Consider the following 18,730-nt stretch of genomic DNA (forward strand, 5'->3'; position numbering starts at 1 on the left):
ATTTTATTGCTTCCAATTTTTTTTTTTTTTTGCAACAGAGGCTTACTATGTCACCCTTGGCAGAGTGCCATGGCATCACAGCTCACGGAAATCTCAAACTCTTGGGCTTAAGTGAGTGGTGTTCACTCACTTGCTATTTTTTTGTTTTTGTTGTCATTGTTTAGTAAGCAGGCCCTGGCTAAGTTCCAACCCACCATCCCTGGTGCAAGTGGCTAGCACCCTAACCACTGAGCAACAAGTGCCGAGCCTTGCTTCCAAATCTTACATATTGCTATTATAGTTAATGTTAAACACTGAAAGACATAACCATATTGCTATTTATTAGCAGAAAGTTCACAGTTTAAATAAGGTTCCTAGAGTTAACAAAATATTTCAGTTTATAATGAGTTAACAGTGACTACCACAGCTCTATTAGTAGGATTTTTTTTTTTAAAACATAATCTAACGTGGGCCCATTGTACCTTTTGGTACAATGCCATAGCATCATAGTTCACAACAAGCTCACATTCTTAGGTTCAAATGCTCCCCTTCCCTCAACCTCACAAATAGCTGGGACTATAGATGCCCAAAACAACATCTGGCTATTTTTACAGTTGGGATCTGGCTCTTGCTCAGGATAGTCTCCATTTCCTGAGCTTAGGCAATCCACCCACCTCAGCCCACTAGAGTGCTAGGATTACAGGTGTGAGCCACCATTCGGTCTCATTAGTAGGTTATTTCAGTGGAGGGAATATGGTACAACTTCACTAAAAGTCAGAGAAGATAAGAATGATGCCACACAAACTTTAGTGTGGACATTAAAATATTTTATGTGTTTGCCACACAAACTATAATTTAATAGAAAAATAAGGTGTAAGTCAACTTACCAATGAAATGCATTGTAATAAAAGTAGACCAACCCAAGACCATATAAAAAGGCAGCATTCTGTTAAAAAAAAAAAAAATGATAAAAGAATTTCGTAAGACATTTTATAAACGTTACATGAATAAGAAATTATGTACATAATGTTTTAAATTCCTAAATATCCTAGCATGTATTATAACATATTTTTAACAACAGATCATACAGGCAACAAAGAACCAAAGCAACTTGGAGAAGAGTTAAGATTCTATATAATCGAGCCTGCCCTGAAATCAAAAATCTACCAGCATACGTCTCTGGACCAAATCTTTAGGTAAGAAAATCTTCATTTCATGTTCCTCCACTCTCTTGATATTTTTTCTCTGTTTCTCTTTACACTTCAAAGTTATGAGAATTTTGAAGGTATAAGAAAAGTAGTTAAAAACAAAAGAAACCAACATATTTTGCAGTCCTTATCCAAAATGTCTGAGATCCTAAAAGTTTTGAATATCAGATACTTTTAAATTTTTGAAATACTTCCATATACCTAATATGATAGCAAAGGCAGACAAAGATAAAGGTCAGGCACAGTGTAATCCTATAATCCTAGTACCCCAGGATGCTGAAATGCATGAATCACTTGAACTCGGGAGTTCTAGTCTACCTAATCAAGAGCAAGACCTTGTCTCTCCTAAAAGAAAGACTAGCTGGGCATTGTGGTGAGTGCCTGTACTCCAGGTACTTGGAAGACTAGGGCAAGAGGATCCCAAAAGACAGGTTGCTATGAGCTATATATAACACAACAGCACTCCACACAGAGCGACTGAGTGAGACTCTGCCTCCCCTCAAAAAAGAAAAAGAAACCAAAGATAGCATTATCTCAGCTAATTACAGTGTACGATCTATGGTTATTTCACATCATCCTCATTCTTGACATCATCTTCATTTTATAAGCTACATGCACTGATACAATTCATTTTCTTTTTCTTTTTTTTTTTTTTTAGAGACAAAAGTCTCACTTTATGGCCCTCGGCAGAGTGCCGTGGCCTCACACAGCTCACAGCAACCTCCAACTCCTGGGCTCAAGCGATTCTCTTGCCTCAGCCTCCCGAGCAGCTGGGACTACAGGCGCCTGCCACAACGCCCGGCTATTTTTTGGTTGCAGTTTGGCCGGGGCCGGGTTTGAACCCGCCACCCTCGGTATATGGGGCCGGCGCCTTACCGACTGAGCCACAGGCACCGCCCACAATTCATTTTCTTACAATTAGTTACACATACTTAACACTTAAAATACAACATAGCATTAAGACAGTGAACGAGCAAAGAGTTAAAGGGTAACTGGCCCCAAAAGATTATAATACAGAATTATTACTATATTTTTCTTATGATAACATATTCAGATAAAGTGTATCTGTTTAGGTGACCACTTTCTACATTAACCACCTCGTTAAGTTTACCTAATTTTCATAAACTGGCCATGAACTGCATATACTCACCCACTCAATGGAAGAATGACCTCTATATACTGACCACCTCTGTTAAGTTCTATGTTGATCTGGTTGGCCTACGACACACAATATTAATTTACTCTCTATGACTTGACAAGCCAACTCTACTCTACATTAAGGGGTAGAAGGTGTGGGCTTTGGTCTATAGTCGTGTTCTTTTTTCTTTAGTTTAAGTTTTTATTTCTCAGGTTTTATTATCACCACGTGTTGGATTAGTCCTAACTGCCTATCGTGTACCATGTGTTGTGGGAAGATTTATTTCAAGGAGAAGCACTGTCTGAATTGTAGATATATCCTACAGTTACAGAAAAAATTTACAGTTTATCTGAGACAGAATGGCCCAAAGGAAAGAACTCAAAGAGCTGACACTGAAGGAAAGAGTTGACCTTTTACATTTTCTCGGAAGTAGCAGCCAAAGAAACACAGTGGAACATTTTGGTGTTGGTAAGACCGCAGTTACCAATATCCATAAGTATAAACACGAGAACTTGGAGAGTCAAGGTAAAGAAAGTGCAATAGGCGGAAAACTTCCCTGGAAGAAGTCAGTGAAGCCGTCTTAAGCTAATTCAAACAAATGGGGGTGGTTAACATCGAATCTATGGGCCGATGATCCAAGAAATTGGTAAAGAACTCGCACGGGAATTGGGGTGGCAGATTTGCAAGCATCAAATGGTTGGCTTGAAAAATTTAAACTGTGACAGACACAGTATGTCCCAGGAAGCCTTGTGTGGTGAATCCAAAGAGGTTCCAATCGAAGTTGTAGAAGAGTTCATGAAAAAGTTCCTGAACTTTGCCAGAGGCTTCAAAGATGACAATATCTTGGCCCGGTGCAGCGGCTCACATCTTTTACCCTAGCACTCTGGGAGGCTGAGGTGGGAAGATCGCTTGAGCTCAGGAGTTCCAGACCAGCCTGAGCAAGAGCGAGACCCCATCTCTACTAAAAGTAGAAAAACTAGACAGGTGTAGTACCACATGCCTGTAGTCTCAGCTACTTAGGAGGCTGAGGCAAGAGGATCGCTTAAGTCCAAGAGTTTGAGGTTACTGTGAGTCACGATGCCATGGTGCTCTAACCAGGAAACAAACAAAACCAAAAAATGACAGCAAAACCTTTAACACTGACAAGTGCAGACTCTTTCAAGACAATGCCTGATGGGAGCATCACTATGAAGGGAGACAAAAGTTAAGAGCAGAAAACTTTCCAAGGAATGTTTCACAGTTGCACTTTGTGCTAGCTCAACTGGAGAGAAACTAATGCCCTTGGTGACTGGTCAGTCAGCAAAGCCACCTGCATTCAAGAACCTGAGGCGTGAAGCCCTCACCATCACTGGGAGAACAAGCAAATGCTCATGGATGACTGGTGCCCTAGTTGGGGAGTGGGTAAGGGGTATCAGCTGAGAAATGAAGAAAAAGAAATGGTCTGTTCTACTCACAGTAGACAACTGTCTGGACCACCCGCAAGTGAATCATCTCACAAACATGACAGTGAAATTTCTGTCTTGAAACACAACCTCAAAAATTCAACCTCTTGACCAAGGCATAATCAAAACCTCATGCAGTGTGTCATTAAGAAGACACAAAACTGTGGCCTTCCTGTGGAAGCAATGTCTTCCCCTGCATCAGGTAACACTCAAGATGCTGCCATGAAGTTCAGCCAGAAACAACACAGAAGCGTTTCAAGAAAGTTGGATTTGTCACAGCCCAAGAACACGATCTTTTTTTGGCCTCCTTCAGACTGCCCATCTCCTGTGCCAAAATCTGAAGAAGTAGATTTTGAAGGTTTTGTTGCCTGCAATGTACCTGACCCAAGTGGTAACCTGTAATGTACCTGACCCAGAAGCAACTTTCCAACTGATACTGAACAAGCACAAACCAGCATAAAAGTGCATGAAGCAGCTGAGGAAGTGGAAGAAGCAAGTGAGGATGACTCAGAACGACAGAGACTCCAAAAGAAGAGGATGTCAGGCATCTGATAACACAGTTGATGTCATCTGCTGTGGAAAAATGCCCACATATGCTGACTGGTGTATCCAGCTTTGGGAGTGCTCTCTCCCCTCGCATGTTTGTAGCAAGAATAAGAAACAGATGAAGATAGATGCCTTTTCTCAGAAAGAATAATTAAACCAGGAGAAAACAGTAAGTGTATTGATTTTGTATGATACAGTTACTGTGTTACTGCACTATCACTATGTATGAGTCTGCCTGATACTGTCTGATAAAACCTGTATGAGAAAATAAAGTACATGTATGTATCAGTGTGCTTATGTATCATAAGCCTAGTTCCTTATGTTGACCACGTTTATATATTAACCAGTTTGTTACAGTCCCTTGGGCGGTCACTTACAGAGGTTCTCCTGTACTTAAACAGTTTTTTTTTTTTTTTTTTTTTTTTTATTGTTGGGGAGTCATTAAGGGTACAATAAGCCAGTTACACTGATTGCAATTGTTAGGTAAAGTCCCTCTTGCAATCATGTCTTGCCCCCATAAAATGTGACACACACTAAGGCCCCACCCTCCTCCCTCCATCCTTCTTTCTGCTTCCCCCCCCATAACCTTAATTGTCATTAATTGTCCTCATATCAAGATTGAGTACATAGGATTCATGCTTCTCCATTTTTGTGATGCTTTACTAAGAATAATGTCTTCCACTTCCATCCAGGTTAATACGAAGGATGTAAAGTCTCCATTTTTTTTAATGGCTGAATAGTATTCCATGGTATACATATACCACAGCTTGTTAATCCATTCCTGGGTTGGTGGGCATTTAGGCTGTTTCCACATTTTGGCAATGGTAAATTGAGCTGCAATAAACAGTCTAGTACAAGTGTCCTTATGATAAAAGGATTTTTTTCCTTCTGGGTAGATGCCCAGTAATGGGATTGCAGGATCAAATGGGAGGTCTAGGTTGAGTGCTTTGAGGTTTCTCCATACTTCCTTCCAGAAAGGTTGTACTAGTTTGCAGTCCCAACAGCAGTGTAAAAGTGTTCCCTTCTCTCCACATCCACGCCAGCATCTGCAGTTTTGAGATTTTGTGATGTGGGCCATTCTCACTGGGGTTAGATGATATCTCAGGGTTGTTTTGATTTGCATTTCTCTAATATATAGAGATGATGAACATTTTTTCATGTGTTTGTTAGCCATTCGTCTGTCGTCTTTAGAGAAAGTTCTATTCATGTCTCTTGCCCATTGATATAAGGGATTGTTGGCTTTTTTCATGTGGATTAATTTGAGTTCTCTATAGATCCTGGTTAACAAGCTTTTGTCTGATTGAAAATATGCAAATATCCTTTCCCATTGTATAGGTTGTCTCTTTGCTTTGGTTATTGTCTCCTTAGCTGTACAGAAGCTTTTCAGTTTAATGAAGTCCCATTTGTTTATTTTTGTTGTTGTTGCCATTGTCATGGCAGTCTTCTTCATGAAGTCTTCCCCCAGGCCAATATCTTCCAGTGTTTTTCCTATGCTTTGTTTGAGGATTTTTATTGTTTCATGCCTTAAATTTAAGTCCTTTATCCATCTTGAATCAATTTTTGTGAGTGGGGAAAGGTGTGGGTCCAGTTTCAGTCTTTTACATGTAGACATCCAGTTCTCCCAACACCATTTATTGAATAGGGAGTCTTTCCCCCAAGGTAAGTTCTTGTTTGGTTTATCAAAGATTAGGTGGTTGTAAGATGTTAGTTTCATTTCTTGGTGTTCAATTCGATTCCAAGTGTCTATGTCTCTGTTTTTGTGCCAGTACCATGCTGTCTTGAGCACTATGGCTTTGTAGTACAGACTAAAATCTGGTATGCTGATGCCCCCAGCTTTATTTTTGTTACTAAGAACTGCCTTAGCTATACGGGGTTTTTTCCGGTTCCATACAAAACGCAGAATCATTTTTTCCAAATCTTGAAAGTACAATGTAGGTACTTTGATAGGAATGGCATTGAATAGGTAGATTGCTTTGGGAAGTATAGACATTTTAACAATGTTGATTCTTCCCATCCATGAGCATGGTATGTTCTTCCATTTGTTAATATCCTCTGCTATTTCCTTTCTGAGGATTTCATAGTTTTCTTTATAGAGGTGCTTCACCTCCTTCGTTAGGTATATTCCTAGGTATTTCATTTTCTTTGAAACTATGGTGAAGGGAGTTGTGTCCTTAATTAGCTTCTCATCTTGACTGTTATTGGTGTATACAAAGGCTACTGACTTGTGGACATTGATTTTATATCCTGAAACATTACTGTATTTTCTGATGACTTCTAGGAGTCTTGTGGTTGACTCTTTGGGGTTCTCTAAGTATAAGATCATGTCGTCAGCAAAGAGGGAGAGTTTGACCTCCTCTGCTCCCATTTGGATTCCCTTTATTTCCTTGTCTTGCCTAATTGTATTGGCTAGAACTTCCAGCACTATGTTGAATAGTAAAGGTGACAGAGGACAACCTTGTCTGGTTCCAGTTCTAAGAGGAAAAGCTTTCAGTTTTACTCCATTCAGTAAAATATTGGCTGTGGGTTTGTCATAGATAGCTTCAATCAGTTTTAGAAATGTGCCACCTATGCCTATACTCTTCAGTGTTCTAATTAGAAAAGGATGCTGGATTTTATCAAATGCTTTTTCTGCATCTATTGAGAGGATCATGTGATCTTTATTTTTGCCTCTGTTAATATGGTGGATAACGTTTATGGACTTGCGTATGTAAAACCAGCCTTGCATCCCTGGGATGAAGCCTACTTGATCATGATGAATGACTTTTTTGATGATAAGCTGTAATCTATTGGCTAGGATTTTGTTGAGAATTTTTCCATCTATATTCATGAGTGAGATTGATCTGAAATTCTCCTTTTTGCTTGGGTCTTTTCCTGGTTTTGGTATCAGGGTGATGTTTGCTTCATAGAATGTGTTGGGGAAGATTCCTTCTTCATCAATTTTTTGGAATAATTTCTGCAGTACAGGAATAAGCTCTTCCTTGAAGGTTTGATAGAATTCTGGAGTGAAGCCATCTGGACCAGGGCATTTTTTAGTTGGAAGCTTTTTTATTGTTTCTTTGATCTCAGTGCTTGAAATTGGTCTGTTCAGGAGGTCTATTTCTTCCTGGCTAAGTCTAGGGAGAGGGTGTGATTCCAAATATTGATCCATTTCCTTCACATTGTCAAATTTCTGGGCATAGAGTTTCTGGTAGTATTCAGAGATGATCTCTTGTATCTCTGTGGGATCAGTTGTTATTTCCCCTTTATCGTTTCTGATTGAGGTTATTAGAGATTTTACTTTTCTATTTCTAGTTAGTCTGGCCAATGGTTTATCTATTTTATTTATTTTTTCAAAAAATCAACTCCTTGTTTCATTAATTTTCTGAATGATTCTTTTGTTTTCAATTTCATTGATCTCTGATTTGATTTTGGATATTTCTTTTCTTCTACTGGGTTTAGGTTTAGATTGTTCTTCTTTTTCCAATTCCATAAGATCTCTTGTGAGATTGTTGATGTGCTCTCTTTCTGTTTTTCGAATGTGGGCATCTAAAGCGATGAATTTTCCTCTCAAAACTGCTTTTGCAGTATCCCACAGGTTTTGGTAGCTTGTGTCTTCATTGTTGTTATGCTCAAGGAAGTTAATGATTTCCTGTTTTATTTCTTCCTTCACCCATCTGTTATCCAACAGAAGATTGTTTAATTTCCATGCCTTTGGGTGGGGTTGAGCATTTTTGTTAGAGTTGAGTTCCATCTTTAGTGCCTTATGGTCTGAAAAGATACAAGGTAAAATTTCAATTCTTTTGATTCTGTTGATATTTGTTTTGTGTCTCAGGATATGATCAATTTTGGAGAATGTTCCATGGGGTGATGAGAAGAATGTATATTCTTTATCTTTGGGGTGGAGTGTTCTATATACGTCTATCAAGCATAGTTGGTCTAGGGTCTCATTTAAATCTCTTACATCTTTGTTTAATTTCTGTTTAGAGGATCTGTCCAGCTCTGTAAGAGGTGTGTTAAAGTCCCCTGTTATGATGATATTATCAGATATCATATTGCTCAGACTGAGTAAGGTCTGCTTCAAGAATCTGGGAGCATTTAAATTGGGTGCATAAATATTTAGAATTGAAATGTCTTCTTGTTGTAGTTTTCCCTTGACCAATATAAAGTGACCATCTTTGTCTTTTTTGACTTTAGTTGCTTTAAATCCACATGTATCTGAAAATAAGATTGCAACTCCTCTTTTCTTCTGAATTCCATTTGCCTGAAAAATTGTCTTCCAACCCTTGACTCGGAGCTTTAATTTGTCTTTTGAAGCCAGGTGTGTTTCTTGCAGACAGCAAATGGATGGCTTGTGTTTTTTAATCCAGTCAGCCAATCTATGTCTCTTCAGTGGGGAATTCAAGCCATTAACATTTATTGAGATAATGGATAAGTGTGGTAGTATTCTATTCGTCTTATTTGGTGAGAGTCCATTGCTTAGTTTTATCTTTTGCATCAGTGTGGAGGTTAGGTTCTGTCCTTTGATTTCTGAGTTCTTACTTTGCTGCTGATCCATTGTGGTGGTCAGTGTGCAGAACAGGTTGAAGTATTTCCTGTAGAGCTGGTCTTGTTGTGGCGAATTTCCTCAATGTTTGTATATCCGTAAATGATTTGATTTCTCCGTCAATTTTGAAGCTTAGCTTAGCAGGGTACAGAATTCTGGGCTGAAAATTGTTCTGTTTAAGTAGATTAAAGGTAGATGACCATTGTCTTCTTGCTTGGAAAGTTTCATTAGAGAAGTCTGTGGTAACTCTGATGGATTTGCCCCTGTAGGTCAACTGGCGCTTACTCCTGGCAGCTTGCAGAATCTTTTCTTTTGTCTTGACTTTGGACAGGTTCATCACAATGTGTCTTGGAGAAGCTCGGTTAGAGTTGAGGCAACCCGGGGTCCGATATCCCTCTGAAAGCAGTGTGTCAGAATCTTTGGTGATGTTTGGGAAATTTTCTTTTATAATATTCTCTAGTATGGCTTCCATTCCTCTGGGGCATTCTTCTTCCCCTTCTGGAATTCCTATAACTCGTATGTTGGAACGCTTCATAAAGTCCCATAATTCTGACAGTGAACGTTCTGCTTTCTCTCTCTTCTTTTCTGCCTCTTTTACTGTCTGAGTTATCTCAAGAACTTTGTCTTCTACCTCTGAAATTCTTTCTTCTGCATGGTCTAACCTGTTGCTGATACTTTCCATTGCATCTTTAAGTTCCCTAATTGACTGTTTCAGTTCCTTCAGGTCTGCTATATCCTTTTTATATTCTTCATATCATTCATCTCTTATTTGATTCTGTTTTTGGATTTCCTTTTGGTTATTTTCCACTTTATTAGCAATTTCCTTCATTGTTTCCATCATTTCTTTCATTGTTTTCAACATGTGTATTCTAAATTCCCTTTCTGTCATTCCTAACATTTCTATACTGGTGGAATCATCTGCAGTAGCTACCTCATGGTCCCTTGGTGGGGTTGTTCTAGACTGGTTCTTCATGTTGCCTGGAGTTTTCTGCTGATTCTTCCTCATGAGTGATTTCTTTTATCTGTTTGCTTGCCCTAATTTTCCTTTCACTTCCTCTTGCTCTTTAAGTTCTTGTGCCTGTGGACTAAAGGTTACAGGACCAGAAGGGTGAGAAGGTTGAAGAGCAAAAAAAAAGGGGATGAAAGAAAGGAGGACCGAGTGATAAGAAAAAAAGAAAGATAGAGAAAGGAGAGGGGGTGGGTATAAGGAATATTGACAAAAAGAAGATAGGCACAGAAAGAGGGAGACAGGGCAATATAGGTGTACAGTAGGGTACTTTGACACAACCTTAAAAAACCCCACCTTCTGGGGGTGCCCAGTTGCGTGGTTCCCTTGAGGTCAGCAGCTCTTTGCTAACCTGATCAGACACAGTACCCCACCTCCACCAAGTAGAGAGGAAAGACAAAAATGCTATAAATCAAACCAAAAGAAGTAAACAGAAAACTTTACAGGGATAAAATTGGGTGAAAAACCAAATTATATCGGTAGAAACACTAGCAAAAATGAAGTTGAAGTTATTTAAAAAAGCAGCAATGGGAAATTATAATTAAACTAGGAAAATTGAGAAAGAAAAAGGGATCTGTGTGGAAAAGATTGAAATTAAAAAAACAAAAGAATATCAGCAACGTCAAAATAAACAAACAAAAAAAACAACCAAGCAAAAAAAGAAAGAAAAAAATACACAACCAAAAACAAAGCAGTTTGTATATGTTATTGAATATTGTCGGGGCAACACGTGGTCTTCTGGGGTATGAGATGTTAGTCACAGTTCAGATACGACTAGAGGCTGCTGATTACTCAAACCCCAGCAGGTAGACACCCTGAATCTCTCTTCAGCCTACTTAAAAGGCACTTCGAAGTTGTAAACTTGTTGAGCAGAAGCTTTCCCAGCTTTCTTGCTGGAATCGCTGCTGAAGTGGCTATCCACTTACTCAGTGTGCCAAAACCGGTCTCACTCTGCCCCTGAGGGTTAGGGCTGCAAGGCGGCTCAGACCCCACCCTTAGGCTACTTGGTTGCTGGGTTACCAGCTCCCACCCGTTTCTAGCTCTGCGACCCTGAGGGCGGGGGCAGATCGCTGACAATGGATCCGTGTGACCCACCGCCAAACACTATTAGCTCCGTCTGGCTCAGCGGCTCAGACTGGGGCCCTAGACAACGGCCAAAGTTCTCGCACTCCCGCTCAGGCCTTCCCCAAGGCAGTTCAACTCAGTGCCAAGTCCAAGGACATCAAAACAGTTCACAGGTAAGGCCTTTCTGGTTTGCAGTCTCGCTGCTACTGAACTTACAGTTGTGGGCGGGTTTAGACGGATTGAACACACGCGACCACTTGCCGGTTTTCCACGGATTTAGTCCTCCTCTTGGGGTCCAGAAGTCTCTCGCTGACTCCCTGTATCCTCATAGGAGTGATGATAGGCAGTTCCCACCAGCCAGAGACGCCTGGAGTCCTATCTCCCCAGACTCACGGTGCCCAGATGCAAGGAAGCTGTTACTCGGCTGCCATCTTGCTCCGCCTCCTCCTGTACTTAAACAGTGTGTTGCAATGGCCTGCAGTATTCAGGACTGTGACATACTGTTCAGCTTTGCAGCCCAGTAGCAACAGGTTATCCTACTCAGCCTAGGAATGCAGTAGGCTGTAACCATAATTAGTTAAGTACACTCTATGACAGTGGTTCTCAACCTGTGGATTGTGACCCCTTTATAACAATGAAAATACACCGCAGCACTAGGAAGGTTGAGAACCACTGCTCTCTGATGTTTACACAGCCATGAAGTTGCCTCGTGATGTTTCTCTCTCCTTCTCCTTCCCCTTCTGCCCTTCCCCTGTCCTCTTCTTCCCCCTCACCCTCTCATCTTTTCTTTCTTTTTTTTGTTTTTGAGACAGAGCCTCAAGCTGTCGCCCTGGATAGAGTGCTGTAGCATCACAGTGCATAGCAACCTCCAACTCCTGGGCTCAAGCAATTCTCCTGCCTCCGCCTCCCAAGTACCTGGGACCACAGGCACCTGCCACAACACCTGACTCTTTTGGTTGCAGCTATCATTGTTGTTAGCTGCCAGCACAGCTGTATATGGCTGGCCCCTTAGCCGCTTGAGCCATAGTCGCCGAGCCTTGTGATGTATTTCTCAAAATATATCCATGTCATTAGCAGAAGCCTGACTATATATTTGTAAGATGTGAAACATCAACAACAAACAAAACCACCTTTTTGAATCTCTAACTACAAAGATGTGTTTTAATTAAACATTTACTGTACACTGTATTTCATGAGAATTGGTTCAAAGGAGTAGGGCACCGGCCCCATATGCCAGAGGTGGCGGGTTCAAATCCAGTCCCCACCAAAAACAGCAAAAAAAAATAAAAAGCATCAGTTGAGGGGCAGAAAGTGCATACTCTAGGGACAAGGAGAAAGAAGTCTTTCCTTAATTTTATAAACTGACATGATGAGCTCTTCTCTGTTATAAATGTATGCTGCTGATGTCTTTCTTTTTTTTTTTTTTTTTGGCCAGGGCCGGGTTTGAACCTGCCACCTCTGGTATATGGGGCCAGTGTCCTACTCCTTGAGCACCACGTCACTCCTGAAGTCTTTCAATAAGCCCATCACACATTTTATTACATCATATATATAGTATAGACACCTTTTCTGCTGTATTAAAAATGTAACCTTCAGGTTCGTTGCCCATAGCACAGTGGTTACAGCACCAACCACATACACTGAAGCTAGAGGGTTCGATCCCGGCCTGGGTCAGCTAAACAATGATAACTACAACAAAAAAATAGCTGGGTAAATTAGGCAAGTGATTGAAACTGGCTGAGATCGGCTGGCTGCCCACAGAGACCCAAGATTAGGGAGTGGCAGAGGGGAGCCTTTCTAAAATTTTCAATCATTGCGGTAAGCTATGTATTGAGTGGCAAACTTAGAAGAGTGGGCACACTTGAACAATATACAGCAACCAGATTTGAATGCCAGTTAAGAGTGGATTTGACAGGTTTGGTGGCTGATGAGGCAACCACACTGAGAAGGTCTGGGAGGCCACCCCACTCTACTGAGGGTGACAAAGTAAAACTCAAAAAAAAAAAAAAAAAAAAAAAGAAGCAGAAAAGAAGAACCTCAGAGCTACAGTATAAAATTTTCAAGTTAATCCGGGTAGTTAAGGAGGCAGAAAAGAAAGAGAGAGGAAGCAGAACAATGCTTCTCTAAGAAGCACTTAGAGAAGCTTCTTAGAGACATTCTGTAAGAACTTCTGAGAGAAGCACTTAGAGAACTATGAGAATCCATAAAGCGTTCAAACTTATGAATAATAATGATTCCTGAAGGGGAAGAGGAGTGTTCCTATGTTCCTTCCTAAGTGGGAAGGTCATGAGAAGGTCTTAGGAAGGGCCTAAAGCACAGCAGTCTAAATTCTATGTGCTGGGATCAGAACTCCACTCTTGGGACACCCTCAGCCCATGGGAACAGGAGTCAGGGGGCAGTCTGAGACTTGCCTCTGAAAGACTCATCTGAACTTTAAGATCCTAGCTGGCAGGTTCTGAACGCTGAGGAAACAATCACGTGATCACTGAAGGAAACTAAGTTAGGAATGAGGTCCATAAAGGTTGCTGCTCTCTATCTCCTAAAAAATCACAGCACCACCTGGTGTCCTGGGGACACCTTATAACATACTGTCAGCAAGAGCAAGGACTTCTATGTAAAACAAGAGGCAGTGAGAAGTAAAAAGGAGGGCAAGGATGTGAACAAGAAGAAAGAACACAGGTGGAGGAACGAACAGAAAAATTGGGGGAACATTAGAAACCAAACAGAGCAACTCCCCCAAGGGACCATGAGGCAGCTACTGCAGAAGACTCCACCTGTATTTGGCAGAAAGGGAAATTAAAATGTGTCTTGATAAAGACAATGAAAGGAATGGATGAGAAAATGGGAAGACAGAACCAAAAGTCAGATGAGATATGTAGAATATAGATATATGGCGGAACTTAAGGAAATGAAGGAGACAAACAAGGAATGTAAAAACAATCAAGGAATGTAAAGTAGAAAGTATCAAAAATACATTAAACCAGGCCAGGCTCAGTGGCTCGCACTTGTAATCCTGGAATTCTGGGAGGCCAACACAGGTGGGATTGCCTGGGCTCACAGATTTAAGACCAACCAGAGCAAGTGAAAGACCCCGTCTCCAAAAAGGACCTGGACATTGTGGCTGTAGGCAGACCTGTATAGGAGGCTGAGACAAGAGAATCACTTGAGCCCAAAGAGGATGAGGTTGCTGTGAGCAATAATACTACTGCACTCTACTGAGGGTGACAAGTAAAACTCTCTCTCAAAAAAAAAAAAAAAAAAAAATGGAGAAAAGAAGAACCTCAGAGCTAAGGTATAAAATTTTCAAGTTAATCCAGGTAGTTAAGGAGGCAGAAAAAAGAGAGGAAGCAGAACAGTGCTTCTCTAAGCAAAGCACTTAGAGAAATTCTGTAAGAACTTCTGAGAGAAGCACTTAGAGAACTATGAGAATCCATAAAGTGTTCCAACTTACGAATAATAGTGATTCTTGAAGGGGAGAAGATTGTCCCAAAGGAATGGAAGCCCTCCTGGAGACTATAATAAATGAAAACTTCCCAAATTTTACTAAAGACCCTGACGCACTCCTCTCAGATGGATATCAAACCCATCTCAACTCAAACAGAGCTTCTCAAAGACACATTATAACGAGCCTGTCCAAAGTCAATATAAAAGAAAAAGTTCTGGCTCGGCACCTATAGGGCAGTGGTTATGGTACCAGCCACATACACCAAAGTTGGCAGGTTCAAACTCGGCCTCGGCCAGCTAACCAACAATGACAACTGCAACAAGAAATAGCCAGGTGTTGTGGCAGGTGCCTGTAGTTCCAGCTAACTGGGAGGCTAAGGCAAGAGAATCGCTTCAGCCCAGGAGTATGAGGTTGCTGTGAGATGTGATACCACAGCACTCTATTAAAGGTAACATAATGAGATACTGTCTCCAAAAAAAAAAAAAAAAAAATGAAGAAAAATTCTGCAAGCAGGGCTGCACCTGTGGCTCAGTGATTTGGGCACCAGCCCCATATACCGAAGGTGGTGAGTTCAAACCCAGCCCCAGCCAAACTGCAACAAAAAAAAATAAAACATAGCTGGGCATTGTGGCAGGCGTCCTAGCTACTCGGGAGGCTGAGGCAAGAAAATCGCCTAAACTCAGGAGTTGGAGGTTGCTGTGAGCTGTGATGTCATTGTACTCTACCAAGGGTAATAAAGTCAGACTCTTATCTCTAAAAAAAAAAAAATTTTGCAAGCAGCCAGAAGTAAGTGCCAATTGACCTGCAACCAGAACCAGTAGGATGACAGCAGACTTTTCAAATGAAACCTTCCAAGCCAGAAGACCATGGTCATCCACCTCGAAATTCTTTTTTTTTTTTTGAGACAGAGCCTCAAGCTGTTGCCCTTGGTAAAGTACTGTGGCATCACAGCTCACAGCAACCTCCAACTCCTGGGCTCAAGCGATTCTCCTGCCTCTGCCTCCCAAGTAGCTGGGATTACAGGCACCTGCCACAACACCTAGCTATTTTTTGCAACTGTCATTTGGCAGGCCAGAGCTGGATTCAAACCCAGGAGCTTAGGTTTGTGTGGCTGGCTTCTTAGCCAGTTGAGCCACAGGCACCGAGCCACACCTCCACATTCTTAAACAAAACAATTTCTAACTTTTTTGAAAGGAAATATAAAGAAGCCTCAAAGAATTCAAATTAGACCTCTCATTTGATCCTGCAATTTCATTACCAGGCATCTACCCAGAAGAAAAAAAATCTTTTTATCATAAAGACATTTGTACTAGACTGTTTACTGCAACTCAGTTGACAATTGCCAAAAGGTGGAAACAACCTAAATGCCCCCAACCCAATCACTAAAAAATATGGAGACTTTACATTTTTTGTAATAACCTGGATGGAGGTGTAACTCATTATGAGTTTCAAGAATCCAATGAAGTTAGTAGATGAACTAATACAAGGGGTGAGGGTTTAGAGAATGATCAAGTGGAGAAAGGGGAGGAGGGAGAAGTATGGGAGATAGTGTATGACACGCCTATTGGGAGTGGGACACAGTTATAAGAGGAACTAAATAAACGCAATGCAATCAGGGTGACCTAATTCTTTGTACTCTCAATGGATCCCAAACAATTAAAAAGAAAATAAGAAAAAGAAACACATAAACATTCATTGCAAGTGACACTTTAATAAGAACAAAAAAAAGAAAAAGAAAAAAAAAACAGAAAACATGAGCTTAACATAGCCATCTACCAAGATAAAGAAGTATCTCATGACAGATACACTGTAGACATCCACAACCAACTGCCCCTGAATTTCCATCACAGGAGTGAACAGAATTCACACCTATTCACTCCTCAAAGAGAAACCTTAAGATTAAATTAGATGAAAATATCACAACTTAAAATAGTAGCAAACTATGCATTTTGTGAATTAAAAGCAAACTTCTGGGGTGGTGCCTGTGGCTCAGTGAGTAAGGCGCCAGCCCCATATACCGAGGGTGGCGGGTTCAAACCCAGCCCCAGCTGAACTGCAACCAAAAAATAGCCGGGCGTTGTGGCGGGCGCCTGTAATCCCAGCTGCTTGGGAGGCTGAGGCAGGAGAATCGCGGAAGCCCAAGAGCTAGAGGTTGCTGTGAGTCCTGTGTACATCATGGCACTCTACTGAAGGCGGTAAGGTGAGACTCTGTCTCTACAAAAAAAAAAAAAAAAAAAAAAAAGCAAACTTCTGTTTAGTTCATATAATGATACACATCTATGTATTTTTTTCAAGCTTTTGCAGCTTAAAAAAAAATGTGTTCTAACACTCCTACACTTTAAGCACTCTTCAAGTGCTTCTTGCCATATTATCTTGGCCTGAATTACCCTAGAAGTCCTTGATGAAGGTATGAATAGAATTAGTTTATTTGGCAGATGATCAGTGAAAGGAAAGAAACCGAAAAAAGTACATTACTGAGCTAATTACTACTATAGGGACTGAATACTAGTCCTACTGCAGATCTCTTTTTAACACTGTCAACATTACTTAGAAAGAGACTGTAAAATATGGTGAGGGAGTATTTACCTAGAGTATTTAACTACCCATGCCTCAAACAACAAGTCATTATTAGGGAAAAAAGGAAAGGAGACTATAGCGATACTATAATGCTATATACTCCCCGTCTGCCAAAAACTCCTCTTTGATCACAAAGCCCAAAACTAAAGGATACCAGACAAATATGAACAAGGTACCAAGAGTATCTACTAAAAGATTTTTAAATAAAAACATAATTACAATGCTGGTTCAATAAATGTCACTATTTCAATTGATTCGTAAGATAAGAAAAAACGGCATTAGAAAGCACTTTAAATAGGAAATGTGCATGCTCATCTATCAATGAAAATCACTGACAATGTATTTGCCTTAAAACATGAAGTATTTAAATTAGATCTTTGCTTACCAAAATGTTATATTCCTAGAATATTTTCCATCTCTTCTTAAACCATCTTCCAAATTTGTTATTCAATCATAACTCTAACATATTTTTGAATTTCTACAAATCAAATGTACTACAATTTACTTAACATTTTTCTTAAAACCAGCTCGCACTATACCAATTAAAAAAAAACATTATTTCACTGTAATAACAGAAAGGCAGTTATCCTTAAGTGTAAATATAAAGAAATATGAAAATAAAATAAACATACCAGGCTCAGCATCTGTAGCTCAGCAGGTAGGGCACTAGCCATAAACACCAGAGCTGGCCAGTTCAAATCCAGGCCAGGCCTGCCAAATATAGCAATGACAACTACAACCAAAAAATGGCCAGGTATTGTGGCGGGTGCCATGGTCCCAGCTACGTGGGAGGCTGAGGCAAGAGAATCGCTGAAGTCCAGGAGTTTGACATTGCTGTGAGCTGTGATACCACAGCATTCTACCAAGGGTGACACAGTGAGACTCTGTCTCAAAAAATAAAAAAAATAAGCATATCAAACTTTATTTATTATGACTGAATAAAAAGAAAAGTTTGGTAAATGAAGATATTAAAAGACAGGCACCAAAGGAATTATTGATTTATTAAAAAAAAAAAAAAACCTAAAAGATAAGAGGTGAAGAAATGAAATCATGAAACAGAAATTGAATACTAGATATCTAGTAACAAGAATAGTATTCCCAAAAGTGGTAACAACTTAAGCTCTATAATCATCCCATGAAGTATCTCCCAAAACTTTTCCAGGCTATGACACAGTTATGACCTGAGATGAGGCCATCGGGACCTTAGAATCAAAGGCGACCAACACAGCTAACAAGTTTTGAGGAAAAATATTAGAAAGCAGAGAGCTACAACGGACAATTCCTAAGACCTATAGAGGATTGAGTGGTTGTTTAAAAACCTACCAAAGCCAGGCAAAGAGCCATTACAAGGATCAAGGAGAACAATGTCCACAGAACCAAGATTCATACCTATTACCACCAACCACAGCGAAAAATCTGTAAGTCAAACAGCAGTAAGTTTCAGAAGATCTCACTTCAGTATCTAACAATAATCATTACTAAGACTGACAGTTATTCAAGACTTGACTAAAAATTGAGAACATTATACTAAGTGAAAAAAGTCAAAAACACTATTGAAACACAGATGGTTTTGCTTAAATGTTAAGACTATGTACAAGCAGACACACATAGTAAATTAATGGTTATTTAGTGCCACATTCACTGGGGAGCAGAGGATATGGTGTTTCATTTTGATCTGATGAAAATGTTCTGAAATTCATCATTTCAAAAGTGATGGTTAGGCCACCTCAGTGCTGTGGGATCCTCTGTTGGCACTATTTTCAAACATTTTCTACCTCTGGAGCCAGTGGCTGAGGAGAAAG

The 18,730-nt window shown here is 40.2% G+C and overlaps 1 protein-coding gene across 4 annotated transcripts in view; it reads right to left on the reverse strand.

The window, feature by feature from the left end:
* The window catches only part of LOC128578987 (histone demethylase UTY), a 224,939-nt gene that overhangs the window by 150,217 nt on the left and 55,992 nt on the right, over positions 1 to 18,730 (reverse strand). For all 4 annotated transcript variants that reach the window (XM_053581315.1, XM_053581314.1, XM_053581313.1 and 1 more), the window contains exon 5: positions 867 to 925. In XM_053581315.1, the coding sequence (XP_053437290.1) occupies positions 867 to 925 (59 nt within the window). The remainder of the gene's footprint in view (positions 1 to 866; positions 926 to 18,730) is intronic.

Source organism: Nycticebus coucang, chromosome Y (assembly GCF_027406575.1).
Source record: "Nycticebus coucang isolate mNycCou1 chromosome Y, mNycCou1.pri, whole genome shotgun sequence".
In the NCBI taxonomy this organism is placed as follows: Eukaryota; Metazoa; Chordata; class Mammalia; order Primates; family Lorisidae; genus Nycticebus; species Nycticebus coucang.